This window comes from Phocoena phocoena, chromosome 9, assembly GCF_963924675.1.
Source record: "Phocoena phocoena chromosome 9, mPhoPho1.1, whole genome shotgun sequence".
In the NCBI taxonomy this organism is placed as follows: domain Eukaryota; kingdom Metazoa; phylum Chordata; class Mammalia; order Artiodactyla; family Phocoenidae; genus Phocoena; species Phocoena phocoena.
In genome coordinates this window covers 25,752,464-25,768,381 of record NC_089227.1, presented here as the reverse complement: position 1 = coordinate 25,768,381, position 15,918 = coordinate 25,752,464, and the positions used below count along the sequence as shown (strand labels likewise).

The window sequence follows — 15,918 nt, the reverse complement described above, 5'->3', positions numbered from 1 at the left end:
TTTTGGAATTTTAAATCAATTGTATTTTTAAAAATTTTGTTGATGGAATATTAATGCATATATGCACTTTCTTCTGATCACTGCTTTAAATGATATAGGTGTTTAAGACTGGTGATTTTCCTCTGATCATTATTTTAATTCTCATTGATTATGATAGTGTTTTCATTATCATTGTTTTTCAGAACTTCTGTATTTTCTCATTGTATTTTTCTGTTCAGCCAAGAATTGTTTCGTTAAAGCCTTTGTGTGTGTGTGTGTGTGTGTGTGTGTGTGTGTGTGTGTGTGTTATCAGACAATGTATTAGCTTCATTTTATAGAACTTACTGTTGTCTACTTTGTAAGTCAATACGTAATCAATCAATATGATCCATGTTCCATATTTAATTGAGGAAAAGATATTTTCTCTCTTATCAGAGTGTAGTGTTTAATATATACATCCTGAGACCTGCTATATTGGTTCTGGTGTCTCAGTATTCTGTCTTTACGTATTTTAGTCTACTTCACCTGTCTTGTACTGAAAATACTGTGTTAAAGTATTTTATTATTCTCTTTATTCTGGCTTTCATCTCCTACATCTTTACACCTTATTTTCTAGTTTCAACCTATTTTAGTGGTGCATAGATATTCATAATTGTTGTGTCTTCATTATGATTTATGGATGTTTAACTTTATAACATGTCCTTTTTTTTGTCTTGTTTACTACATTTCAAACTGATTTCTATTTAGCCTCACAATAAGATATCAACCCCTACTCTCTTATTGTTTCCATACATCTGGCATGCTTACAATTTATGTATTTGTGACTATTTGAAACGAAACTAAGTTTTAGCGTAGCATAGCTCATAAGCTTTGCCTTATGGGCCAATCTGAATATCTTTTTAAAAATAAGCTCACTGAGCCTGTCCATGTTTATTGATATGACAGATATGTTTGGTCACAACTCTGCATTTTGTTTTATAACTATTGTGTATATGATGTTAGATTTGTTGTGTTTCTTCCTCTGTTTTGTGTCTTTAATTTTTTTTAATTTATTTTGTAATTAAGAAAGCTTTGTATCTTTGTTCCAATGATTGTCTTTTTTTATACCTTTTATTATGTTTGCTCTTCTTACTTACCATTTACCATCTGTCTTGTCAATTTTAAATAGTATAACTTGTGTCACCTACCATTTACCTATACGAAAATCAACAATCTCATTCTACTTGTCCCTTTCTCTCCCTTTGTCATCTATCTCTTTCAGTTTCATTCTTTAAACTCTATCAGAATACATGACAATTACATGCTGCCCTTCTACCCACCTATATTCTGACTCTTATTTTAGTCTCAGTTCTACAATTAAATGTATTAAGTATTCACTATCACTCCTTTGGCTGAAGTTTCTCTAGTTATCTCTTTGATGTGATGAAATTCATCCTCTCATATATTTCTTGAGAAGGAATTTTTCTATGGTATTCTTGAGTTCCTTATGCTTAAACTTATGGGCTTGCTGCTTGAAAGACACTTTAGCTGTATAAAAAATCCTTGGCTTGCACTTTATTTTCTTGAATTTCTCAAGGGTAAAGCTAACACCCAGCTACTGTGAAGTATCTATGATCATTGGCTGCTGAATTATCACGATTTAACTGTGTCTAGAAGATCTGTGTTTCAGTTTATAAAACATATGGAGGGCAACTTTGCCTATTTGGGGAACTTAGTGTTTTGAAAGAAGGACGAGAGCACGCCAAAGTATGGTATTGGTAGATAGTTTTCCACATGTTAGGGTACATCTAGACATGAAAATATAAGTTAATTAAAGCAAAAATTAATGCAGGGAAGAAATGCATTCTAAAAACCCATATCCAAATGTGTGACAAAGTTAAATCGAAATGATTAAATAACTACAATCTAATAGATTTTGTACATGATGCTTTTGTTACTTTAATTTCCTATTGGAGATTACTCAACTATATTCTTTAACAGTCATTCTCAAAGCATGGTTCAGAAATCCTCGTGGGTCCCCAAGACTGTTGAAGTGCATCGAGGTCAAAATTATTTTTTAAGTATACTAAGATATTATTTACCATTTTACCATGTTGACATTTACATTGATAATGCAAAAGCAATGCTGCAGAAAACTGCTGGTGACTTAGCATAAATCAGGGCAGCAGCACCAAATTGTACTAATAGTGACTGTATTTATTTTTTACCACCATGCACTTATATGAAAAACTTGCCTGTTTCACTTAACAATATCCTTTATAAAGAAATTAAGATTCCTGTTATTAAACCTAGACCCTTAAGTACATGTGTTTCTAATAGTCTATGTTCTAGAATATTCTGTGTGATAAAATGGGAACTACACACAAAGCACTTCTGCTGCATACCAAAATATGAACGTTGACTTGAGAAAACATGTTAGTGCAATTTATTTGAGTTGCAAGCTGAGCCAGCCTTCTTTTACAAGAAATATTATTTTTACTTGAAAGACAACTGACAGATAAACTCTGCCTATTCAAACTTTGGTAACGTTAACCCTTGGTATCCATGGGAGATTGTTTCCAGGAGCCTCCTCAACCTCCACAAATACCAAAATCTGCTTACACTAAAGTCCCTTATATAAAATGATGTGATATTTGCATATAACCTATGCAATCCTCCCATATACTTTAAATCATCTCTAGATTACTTATAATACCTAATACAATGTAAATGTTATGTAAATAGTTGCCTGCATGTGGCAAATTCAAGCTTCGCTTTTTTGAACTTTCTGGAAAAAATTTTTCTTGATATTTTGATCTTCAGTTGGTTGGATCCATGGATGCAGAAGCCATGGGTGCAGAAGGCTGACTGTATTCAGCTGCCATTTTCTCAAAAATTAACAAAGTGAGTTTTTCACTTTGATAAAAACAATTGGCAATAGTTGTTGTCAATAATAAAAATCAACTTTTAAGTAAAAATAAAAATTTCCAAAACTTATACCTGCCTCCCTGAGCTTGTCAGCTTTCCAATAGTCAGAATTTTTTTATGATATCGATGGTGATATTAACAAATGTGCTTTTAATATTGTATGAATTGTGTCAATGTTTTGAAAACCTCCATAACTCAGTAAACCAGTATTTTCCAAAACGAACAATATAGGATGTTACCAATTCAGGCACAGTTAACTGGTCCATTCAAGGTGCAAGATAGACAATTGTATTTTAAAGTAACAGTCCAAAGGTTCATTGATACAGTTTCAGATTTCACATTTACACTAATCTTAAAGAAACTACCACTTTTCAAGTGTTAATGTAGTATCAAAGATTGTCCACAGTTGTCTGAAAGGATATTAAAATACTCCTTCCTTTTCCAACTATATATATATCTGTGTGAGACTGTCATATATTTCAAATAAAACAGCATATTGATCTGGATTTAATGTAGAAACAGCAATATCCAATTTTACTTTTTAATTAGAAATTTTAATGTTGAGTACCACCATTTTTTTAAAGAGTATAAATAAATCCTGAGACAAACATTTGAGAACAAATGATCTACATCCGTGTTAAAGACCTTTAATAGATTCCTATTGTTCTAAAGGTAAAACCCAAATTCTTAACATAGTACCACTTAACAGTATCTTATAATCACACAAATATTTATTTAGTTCCTCAGTCCCATGATGTTGCCTTTTGTGAACACACTGTTCCTTCTCTTTATAATGTTCTTCCCCCGCCCATGTCACCTAGTTAATTCTTTCTTATTCTTCTGGTTTCGGCTCATGAAGCCCTTTCCTAGGCTTTCCTGTAAACATGCTCTTGTACTTCAGAACCTTTCCTCTCTTTCTAATTGTACACTTATTGACGAAAATATTTCATTGATGGATTTCTTCCCAATAGACAGAAAAACCATAAAACCAATAAGCATGTGTATGTTGGCTTATCATTGTATCCATTCTTCTTAACAGAGTGCTTATCACAGAGTAGGGTGGAAAATAAAATATTTGTTGGTGAATGGTAAGTGGATAAATATATGCGTCGATAGAGAAAAGGATGAAACTATAAAGAATTTGACCTAGTATGAATAGCTTCTTCAGTAATGTAAAGATCCAAGATAAACACTAGAAAGAAATACATTGAATTCATTTCAATCACTCATAATTTCCCTTGTGTAATGTTATTACCATATACTTTTGTTGCCTACTTCTTTTACAAGAAAAATAGAATGGAAGTAGATATAATATACAACGACATTTAGTTGTATTAGCAAGTGTTCTTTTGCAAGCCTGTTAAGTAGTGAGCAATTGTCAGCAAACAACTTCTTGTATTTCACTTGACTTAATACTGCCTATATATTATATTAGAATTCTACTATTTTTATGTATGACTGTCTTCCTATAGTCCCCTGTAGTCTCATCTATTACCTCTTTTGGCCTAAAAATCTACAATTGAGTAATACCTACTTGCATTTCTTCCATACCCCTCTTGTTACTTGCTTATCATTATACTTAACATACTTTATTGTAAGCGTATAATTTATCAGTCTCCCCATGAGGCCTTCCTCTCCTTAAGGGTTGGGACTGTATTTTATTCATCTGTGTATCCATGGGATGCGATAAGGTGTTTAGCACTTGATAAACACTCAATAAACGAAAATATGAGTAAATTATTGAACTAACCACTTAATTAATGGCATGATATATTCCTTAACTTTTTAATTAAATTGTTCCAGTTAAAACTCAGGTAATGGGAGAAATCAAGATTGCACTGAAGAAAGAAATGAAGACAGATGGGGAACAACTCATAGTTGAAATCCTCCAATGCAGAAATATCACCTACAAATTTAAATCTCCTGATCACTTACCAGGTATCTAATTTTATGATAATGAGCAATATAATGTATCTAGGAACTCTTTAGGAGTATGCCCTAAATAGCTAAAAAAACGCTAATTAAAATTGGGGCTGTGTACCAAAAATATGAAATAAGAATGAGTTTCTCTTATATAGAGCAAGTTGATATTTTACTAGTTAAAAATTAGATTTTTTCAACACAGATGTAGAGTGATGTATTTATTATACAGCAAGAAAACATTTAAGTTGCTAAGAAAATTGGTGTATATTTTAATTACTCTATGTTGTCTGAAACAAATTGTTCACAGGCTACTGGCTTTGTGTAAAATGTAGGAGAACTCTCCATATACGATTATAACTCAATAGAAAATTGTATTATTAATGGACACTTAACAAGCTGAATTCTTATTTTCAGATTTATATGTGAAAATATATGTGATGAATATTTCTACCCAAAAAAAGGTGATCAAGAAAAAAACAAGAGTATGTAGACATGATCGAGAACCTTCATTCAATGAAACTTTTAGATTCAGCCTAAGTCCTGCTGGACATTCTCTTCAGGTAACTCATACAGTTCCGATTTTTAGATTTTCATTTATACTGTAGTTATTTCCCATTTAATTATTCAATATTTAAATGCCAATCATACACTGTGTGATATTTTATAAGTTAATTTTTAGAGGTAACTTCCCAGGGGCCCTTTAAAATTCCCCAACCCGCTCATCCCATCCATTTAGCTACCAAGTTGCCTCTCTTCTACCTACTCAGTTTCTTTTACATAGATTTTTTTCCATGCTCACTGCCACACTAATCCTCTTTGGGTCCTCATCTTTGTTATGCAAATCATCTCAGCCTACTTGCCATCAATATCTTACCCTTTAATTCATTTTACCACACTGATGGCAGAGGTATCTTTTAAAAACACTGGCTACGTTACATTGAAACCCTCCAGTGATTCATCATTATCCTGACTCATTCAGAGTCCTCTAAGGTGAGTTCTAATTGTATTGACTTAATTTCATCTCCTTGTATACATTTCCACTCACGCTTGACCCCAGTCACACCAGAATCTTGAAATCAAGTTAAACCTCTAATTCTTTGCTCATATTCTTCCTCTCCTTCAATACTGCCTTCTCCATCTCTCTCCATCTATCGCAATTTTCCATGTCTTTTGATGTAAACAGCTCTTTAATAATGACCCTGGGTATAATTTATCACACTTTATTCACATAATGTTTTGCTTATCTCATTAGGCCATTAATCCCAGTCTTGTACAACAATTTGTGTACTTACCTCTCACTGCTTCTGTACTATCGGCTTCTCTAGTGCAAGGCTTGATTTTCGTTGCTCTTTGTTTTGTAGCCTAGCACAATGCTTGTGCGTAGTATATCTTTAGTAGATACAGAGACATGGAATGAAAGAGGAGAAAGGAGGAGGGAGGGAAGAGATGAAAAACTGTGGGAAGAGAAGACCATGGTACTGGCACTTAGAGGCCTGTACTAGAGACCTATGTAAGAGATATTGCAAAGCAAAAACTACACTGAGAGGATTAATTGACATTAGAGTTGAAGGGAGTAAGAAAGTTAAAGGATACTCTGAAATCTGTGTGAACAAATGTGTCAATCACAGAGATTGAGTAGTTACAGAAGGGATGGATAGGGAGAAAGAACATGAGTTTGTCAGAAGTGTGATAAACTTGATAGGAAGGCAGGGTCCAAGTAAAACATATAATGTGCCATTTGAAATCCCCAAACCAGAGGCTAAAAGAGACAGAAAAGTAGATTTTGAAGTCAGAAACATAACAGTAAATTTTAATCAGGAATAAAGATGAATTATCTGAAGGAGATTCCGAAAAGAAAGAGAGAGCATGAGAGAAGAATTGTCAAGGATTAATGGTTATCTCCATCTCAATTTCTCTACCTTTCTTTCAAGTGATCCCTAAAAGAAAAATATTTCTTGAGTATGAGATCCCGTGGAATTTCAACTAGTGTAAGCTCTACATATGACAAGAAGCCACTTTGGAAGTGCTTCCTATAATAAAATTCCCAGTAAATTTAATGGCATTTAAAGTCAGTATTATGTTCTATCCGCCTTGTAAACTCGTATTTATGTACTCACCACTCAAATAATTCTGTATTTGAGTTAATATTTCATTAAGTAATAAAACATGCACCTAGCAAATTTCTTTTTTGAAACTTTCAATCAGTTTAATCACAAACCTAGTTAGAGTTAGCTAGGTTTATCTAGCTAGCTAATATTATCTAGAATTCTCCTGTCCTTCAGGATATGTCTTTGCCTTTGGGAAATGTTGAGGTAAATTAATTAATATTATGCAAATCTTTTGAGGACATGTTAGTTATTAGTTCTCCTACAAGTATGCCTGCTATTTCTCTCACCCTCACCTTTTCTTGTCTCTGTTACTTCTTTGATGAGCAAATGTCCATAAAAGAGGTTGAAAATATACACACAAATATATATAATTTTGGCTATTTTTTCTAGATTTTACTTTTTTCCAATGGAGGGAAGTTTATGAAAAAGACCTTGATTGGTGAAGCCTGTATCTGGCTAGACAAAGTGGATCTCAGAAAAAGAATAGTCAACTGGCACAAACTTTTGGTCAGTCCTACTCAAGCCCACTGAAGAAATGTGTCTGCTCAGGGTATAGAAAGTGCTTTAAACAGTCTTAAATCAAGACTATAGTCGAATACTATTGTTCTAAGCTATGTTTACAGGGGTAACCATGAGAAGAAGAACAAAAGGCAAAAACATACTCAAAGGCTTGCAAATGTATTGTTGTGGAACATAGAAAAAAAAAAACCTCAAATGAAAAAGTTCATATATTGAAGACAAGAAAAATAGTTTTCAAACCTTGGATTTCTTGTGGCTGTCAAGAAAAACGGTGAGAGAAATTTTGTTTGCTTAATGCAAAAAGTTTTGGGTAGAGTTGAGCTACAACTATCTAAAGGCTGAGACTCAAAGATTAATATGTTTTCTAATGCAAACAAAAGTAATCCTTTATGCAAAAGAACTTGGTTGAAAGGAAAAAACTAATGGAACAAACCTCAGTTTTAAAAAGTCTCTTCTTCATCTTATCTTCTCAGACAACTAACTGTTTTGAGATTCTGACATAGGATACACCTACAATATGTGTCCAGACTAGAAGTAAGGAGCTTGTGTTTACAGGAAAAAGGGAACCAGGGATGTAGAAATTATAGCTTTTAGATCATGTTGTACAGGTTTTCTCTGTGTCTAAATGTTACAAGGGTGAACACCACCAGTTTTAGAATTCATGTTGTAAAAGCACACTAGTAAAACTTGAAATAAAGTATAGTTAAGACAATACTAAGTAGAAATGAAATGACATTTGTCTAGAAATAAAGCCATGACTGGCTAACAAAAAAGAATATTGCCCCACAAACTTTTGGAACCTTGTTTGAAACATCAAAAACTCCATAATTTACCCTTAATCCAAGACATTTTCAGTCTACATAGCAAAGGACCTAGATTAAATTAGTATGTTCTAGGAAGCATGATAACTTGTTCTTTGTGGAATTGCAAATAAATGTATTATCCCATATATTTTCTTTCTCTTGAATGATACATGGACAGAGAGAAAATTCTTCCTCTGGCAAACAAATCGTATGAATCTGTGACATTGATTAAATTGGTGTCATTTCCTGCTCTTCCACAATGGTCTTTTTTTCCCCTTAGTACATTAACTTGTAAAATGAAAACCCTGACACTAAATTCAAGTTCTCTTTAGTGCTCTATTTTCCTACTTTAGTGACAGTATCACAGTGATCAAGTTCATCAATGTTGGGAAACTATGTGAAAAATCAACATTATATTAAGGTGAAAATATCCTTTGAGCTATTTTAATAATATGGAACAAGAGGACCAACGTCTAAGTCATTAAAATGAAGCATCCTCTTCCGCATCAACCAACAACGTGAACAAAGGAGGTAACGTGGACTTATAGGAGATGCACTCGGCTAGGATTAAAAGCCTGGCTTCTGGTCTTGGTTCTGCCGCTGACGAACTGTGTCACCTTGCACATGTCACTTAAACTCAATTTTCCTCAGTTTTCTTATTTGTGGGAAAATATAATTATATATTCCTAGCCTTCCTAATGGGATGTTGGGATGACCAAGCTAAGTGATCTATGAGAGAAGATGAAAGCACATTTCCAAATATAGTTTTATACACATAAGTGAGGAATAAGTATTATGCAGTTTTTTATTTCCCAATTTTTATATGTGAAAAAGCATCTTCCAAACCAATAGCAAGCACTGACATGGATAAAAGCAGTATATTGGCTCCAAAACTATTTTTTTCTTTAAAATATAAACTTTCGTTTTACCTAAAAAGGGGAGAAAATTCAATGAAAATGATTTGCAAATCGGATTATCATAAATTAAATAAATTATGCTGATCTTATCCTATTCCCATATCCACAAAAATAAATTAATTAAATTGCTTCTCTGTGAATTCTGAGCTTAAGAGCTGATTCTTTCCTCAAAGGTGAGGTTTTAGTGGGATCAGAGAAATCATCTCCAAATATATTGCTCAGATATTGAATCTTCTCATTTTTAGAGAAAAACATACTTGAAATCTGAGAGGAATTGATTGAATTTAAGACATTAAAAAATAATTTCTAATAAATACCAGGTTACATATCTTTATTATATTCATAAAGAAATACAAATTTACTCCTTTCCAATCTAAGAAAGATAAGTCACTTTTCTTCCCTCTATTTTTTAAGACCCTCTCCCCCGAAAATGCAATGTCATTTATCATTGATATTGCTGTAAAATGAACGTGCAGCGAGGGGATCGCTAAGGATTTGATATTGCTAGGATTCTATTTTTAGAGAAACTAGATCTGCTGATGGTTGCCATGGATATTTCCAGCAGAATTTAGCACTTTAGGAAGCTTATAATCATCACTCATAACTGGGGAAGGGAAGGGTTCAGGAAGATCTCTTTCTGACATAAAAAGGCTCTGCTGTTTGTCCTTAAAGGAAACTCTGGCTCCCGTGGATCCTTTTCTGCAGCCACTTACATCCAGAAGTGTGCATGAGAGGTTTATGACCAGTTAGTTTATTTCATTCCAGCTGCAGTTTCTTTTAGGATACACAAAAGGAGGTGCCACCAAAGCAAAGGTCATACCTTGGTAGCTATTTGACCTGAAAAAGTAGGAGTCTTTCCATTACAGGTGCCCCTCTGTTCCAACAACTGGTGATGGGGCCAGGCCAATCCAGAGAGTTAAGTGACAGGGCTTCTTTTTGTGCACCAGCATCCTCCTTTGCAGCTGACCAAACACCTAGGTTGTACTGGAATTATTCTATGCAACACTGATCCTTCTACAAATGCATTTCTTCTGAATGATATTGATTACCCTTCTTACAACAAAACTATTTCTTTTTTAATTGCAAATAGGGCTCTTGGTGTTTTTTACTTTTTGTATATATCACAGCACATGATTTTCCACTTTTTATTTCATTTGTTTTACCAGAATTAGCTTTTTTTATCCTAATAGAGACAAAGTTTGTAGTCTCTAAATAACACGTGATTAGTCCGACTATAGCACTTATACCTTGAAAAGCATCTTAATTTTTCCTACGACTTCATTGAGTCATCAGAGACGGAAGTTGCTTCTTGGTTTAAAATTCGGTCCTCAAGAAACCTTTAGCTGTGAAGCAAAAGCACAGAGTGAATTTTTACAAAAGACAGGGATATCTAGAATGGTCGTGACAGACACAGACAACGCTAGGAGCAAGAAGTTGGTGTTTCCTTGTTTTACTTAAGATTAAGGAGACTTTTGGCGACTCTGAACTCTTTATCACTTCAGTTTAAAGTAAGAGTATCCAAGACTAAGGGGTAGTGATTGTCTTTGCTCCTTAATGTTGCCCATATTGTAATTAATCACACTAGTAAATGCATATTTTCAGCATATCAGTGGATTTAATTTTGTGGATCACACACATTAAGATAGTCATATTGTGGGAATATTATAGCTGGTAACCAGCTGATACTGATTCTTATTATAGGAACGGTTGTGATGATCATGGTGATAGAGCTAGTGAACTAGGTTGGTGGTGATGTGAAATAAAAGGAAATAATATACTATATTGTGCCCAATTTATTAGAAACGATTTGATCAGTGTTTCATTTCATTAAGATATCATAAAGATGTTTATAGTATTTTTTTACTTTATTATTTAAATCATAACTAACAATATTTTTAAAAACTTATTTTCATTGCTACAATGTCTAATATTCCAAAAGCAGCCAACTACAGCTATATATGTGTTTATAACTCTATGTGTGACAGAGTGATTTTCCCTCTTTTTGAGCTTGGAGCTGGAAGTAAAAGAAAGCTCAATGAGTAATTATGAGCTGTCTCTTTAATAATAACTTGCCTTTGATGTAACACAAGAATGAATGCGTGAAACAGATAATCTCATTGAATATGACACATTGATGTTTTCTGTATGTTCCATGTTTTATTATTAAAGATAATAAATCAAAAGCATTTAATCAAATGATTCCTTATCTGATACGTAGATTGACAGCATTTTCTTAATTCGTTACCCTGTACATAACTATACATTTGGTAACCTAGACAAAGTTGAAATATTAAATCCTTGTGGCATTCAGCATGTGAATATGATTCTTGTTTGATTGTGTCTGTATATTTGTTGGTGATGTGCTCAGGTGCTCCCACTACCAATTAATGTGTGTGCTGATATCCTAACAAAAACACATCTGATGTTAAAGGAAATAAATTTCTTGTCTGAAAAAATAAAATTGATTTCAAGATAAAAAATAGAGTACTTGGAGATATGTCTTGTTTCTAACTGTATGTTGCATGCTGTGTTGGTGATTTGCTAATGTGTCCTTCTTTTCTGTTCTACCCAAATCTCTCTGGAAAATCTAATGAACAAATAAAAATTCTTGGGCTAAATGTTGTATAAATTGAACTGAAATACATGAGATTTGTATAACAATGCTTGTAAATCTGTCTTCAGTTTTATTCTATGTAAAAATATGTCTTGGTTTTGTGATTGTATACAAGAAGTATCTTGATAACTTACGCAAATTGTGCTGTATAAAGGCTGTGGCCTCAGCCTTACTAATAAATATTGAAAATATCAACTTCGACTTCTTGTGTTTATCAACTTGATAGATTGATACTTAGTATAGACATGGAACTTTCTGGAACACTTTCTCTGAAAATTATATGATGGATACATTCACTCACCCAGTTTAAAAAGTATGTTTTAAACAGCACGGTTACAGAAACAGAATTAAACAAATGTATAACTTAATAAATTATTATATCAGACATTCTTATAAACACCACCCAGATCAAGAAATTGAACTTTAACATATGTGATACATTTTAATTCATTGAAGTTGTTACTCTTATTAATCCTCAGATTTACCCTTTTGGGCCAGCAGGTACATCTTTGAGTGGACTTACATGTATCTTATTTGATAACTTTCTCTCTGTGGCAAGAATGTTATATATCATTTCTTTAACCTTAAAACAGTGTAGGAAATCTACTTAACTTGAATTTTTACTTTTTTTTGCTTTCTATTTATCTCTATAAAATAATTAAATTTAGGAATGCATTGAACTGATTGATCAACTCTTATCTAATGTGCTATCCCTTCTCAATGTTTTGCTAAGATGAAGTGTAACATAGATGCCAATACCAAAAGCCAAAATTTAACAAACCCAATCGAACAGTGTATAAAAGTGGTAGACTCATGGCCATGTTGAATTATCCCAGTTACACAAGATTATTTCAATATTGGAAAATGAATTAATGAAATCCAGTACATTAATATATTAAAGTATAAAAATCATAAGATGGTGGAAAACATTTGATAAAATCCAACGTCTATTTATATCTATAAATTGAACAACTGAACAAAATAGTGAGACCAGCCGACTCGCACAGGAATGGACCCGTCATATCTAACAGGAGATAAAGCAGAGCTGCAAAAAAGCATGAACTTTCTAAGCACGGGTCAGTTGGGTAGCCACTTGAAAAAGGTAGCCACTTGAAAAGCTTAGCAAAATAAGGTTAATTAGAACATGTGTAGCCTGTTTTGAGTGGAATGATGGGGACAGAACCAGTTTTTTTTAATGGACTCAACAAATATTTAATTCTTTTTAGACCTTTGGATTGTATCAAAGGTAGACTGAAAACTCTTGGACAGAAGTGGACCTGCAGTCCACAGGTAGAATTTCTTCATTTTGGAGTCTAAGCTTTTGAAAAGTTTTTAGGACTTTCAGCTGATGAGATCAGCCACACCCACGCAGATAATTGAGGATTATCAACTTACTTAAAATCAGCTGTTTAGAGATGTTAAATATCTCTACAAAATGCCATCCCGGCAATGCCTCCAGTCGTGTTTGGATGAATAACTGGGTGCTACAGCCTAGCCAAGCTGATACAGAAAACTGCTCACCACAGGTAGGCTGGAGAAATTTAAAGTTTTTTGTTTTGGTTGGTTGATTGGTTCGTTTGCTGGTGGATTGGTTCGGTTTGTTCTTCTGTTTGTTTGTTTTTAACGCTTCTGTGTGTGTTTTTTTTTTCTTAACATCTTTATTAGAGTGTAATTGCTTTAAAATAGAGTGTTAGTTTCTGCTTTATAACAAAGTGAATCAGCTACACATATACATATATCCCAATATCTCCTTTCTCTTGCGTTTCCCTCCCACCCTCCCTAACTCACCCCTCTAGATGGTCACAAATCACCGAGCTGATCTGCCTGGGCTATGCAATTCTTCCGACTAGCTATCTGTTTTACATTTGGTAGTATATATAAGTTCATACCACTCTCTCACTTCGTCCCAGCTTACCCTTCCCCCTCCCCGTGTCCTCAAGTCCATTCTCTATGTCTGTGTCTTTATTCCTATCCTGCCCCTAGGTTCTGCAGAACTTTTTTTTTTCTTTAGATTCCATATATATGTGTTAGCATACGGTATTTGTTTTTCTCTTTCTGACTTACTTCACTCTGTATGACAGACTCTAGGCCCTTCCACCTCATTACAAATATCTCAATTTCATTTCTTTTTATGGCTGAGTAATATTCCATTGTATATATGTGCCACATCTTTATCCATTCATCTGTCGATGGAAACTTAGGTTGCTTCCATGTCCTGGCTATTGTAAATAGAGCTGCAATGAACACAATGGTACATGACTCTTTTTGAGGAGTGTTCCCTTTACTCCACACCCTCTCCGGCATTTATTTTTTGTAGATTTTTTGATGATGGCCATTCTGACCGGTGTGAGGTGATACCTGGTGATTTTGATTTGCATTTCTCTAATGATTAGTGATGTTGAGCATCCTTTCATGTGTTTGTTGCAATCTGTATATCTTCTTTGGAGAAATGTCTATTTAGGTCTTCTGCCCATTTTTGGATTGGGTTGTTTGTTTCTTTGATATTGAGCTGCATGAGCTGCTTGTAAATTTTGGAGATTAATCCTTTGTCAGTTGCTTCGTTTGCAAATATTTTCTCCCATTCTGAGGGTTGTCTTTTTTTTTTTTTTTTAACACCTTTATTGGAGTATAATTGCTTTAAAATGGTGTGTTAGTTTCTGCTTTATAACAAAGTGAATCAGCTATACATATACATATATCCCCACATCTCCTCCCTCTTGCGTCTCCCTCCCACCCTCCCTATCCCACCCCTCTAGGTGGTCACAAAGCACCGAGCTGATCTCCCTGTGCTATGCGGCTGCTTCCCACTAGCTATCGGTTTTACATTTGATAGTGTATATATGTACATGCCAATCTCTCACTTCGTCCCAGCTTACCCTTTCCCCTCCCTGTGTCCTCAAGTCCCTTCTTTAGTAGGTCTGCGTCTTTATTCCCATTCTGCCCCTAGGTTCTTCATGACCATTTTTTTCTTTTAGAGTCCATATATATGTGTTAGCATATGGTATTTGTTTTTCTCTTTCTGACTTACTTCACTCTGTATGACAGACTCTAGGTCCATCCACCTCACTACAAATAACTCAGTTTTGTTCTTTTTTATGGCTGAGTAATATTCCATTGTATATATGTGCCACATCCTCTTTATCCATTCATCTGTTGATGGACACTTAGGTTGCTTCCATGGCTTTGTAAATAGAGCTGCAGTGAACATTTTGGTACATGACTCTTTTTGAATTATGGTTTTCTCAGGCTATATGCCCAGTACTGGGATTGCTGGGTCATATGCTGGTTGTATTTTTAGTTTTTTAAGGCCAATAACAATTTTTATAATGATTTCCTGGCCATATGCATATGTATATCCCCATATCCCCTCCCTCTTGCGTCTCCCTCCCACCTTTCCTATCCCACCCTTCTAGCTGGTCACAAATCACTGAGCTGATCTCCCTGTGCTGTGTGACTACTTCCCACTAACTAGCTATTTTACATTTGGTAGTGTATTTATGTCCATATATACACTACCACTCTCCCACTTTGTCCCAGCTTACCCTTCCCCCTCCCTGTGTCCTCAAGTCCATTCTCTAGTAGGTCTGCATCTTTATTCCCATCATGCCCCTAGGTTCTTCATGACTTTTTTTTTTTTTAGATTCCATATATATGTATTAGCATATGGTATTTGTTTTTCTCTCTGACTTACTTCACTCTGCATGACAGACTCTAGCTCCATCCACCTCACTACAAATAACTCAGTTTCGTTCCTTTTTGTGGCTGAGTAATATTCCATTGTATATATGTGCCACATCTTCTTTATCCATTCATCTGTTGATGGACACTTCGGTTGCTTCCATGTTCTGGCTATTGTAAATAGAGCTGCAATGAACATTTTGGTACATAACTCTTTTTGAATTATGGTTTTCTCAGGGTATATGCCCAATAGTGAGATTGCTGGGTCCTATGGTAGTTCTATTTGTAGTTTTTTAAGGAACCTCCATACTGTTCTGCATAGTGGTTGTATTAATTTACATTCCCACCAACAGTGCAAGAGGGTTCCATTTTCTCCACACCCTCTCCAGCATTTATTGTTTGTAGATTTTCATAATGGCCATTCTGACTGGTGTGAGGTGATACCTCATTGTAGTTTTGATTTGCATTTC

The 15,918-nt window shown here is 34.3% G+C and overlaps 1 protein-coding gene across 1 annotated transcript in view; it reads left to right on the top strand.

Annotated features, from left to right (window-relative positions):
• PCLO (piccolo presynaptic cytomatrix protein) overlaps window positions 1-7,448 on the top strand; it is a 366,488-nt gene extending 359,040 nt beyond the window's left edge. Inside the window, exons 23-25 of the mRNA XM_065883956.1 lie at window positions 4,690-4,824; window positions 5,224-5,369; window positions 7,308-7,448. Coding sequence (XP_065740028.1) covers window positions 4,690-4,824; window positions 5,224-5,369; window positions 7,308-7,448 — 422 coding nt within the window. The remainder of the gene's footprint in view (window positions 1-4,689; window positions 4,825-5,223; window positions 5,370-7,307) is intronic.
• The last annotated feature ends 8,470 nt before the right edge of the window (window positions 7,449-15,918 follow it).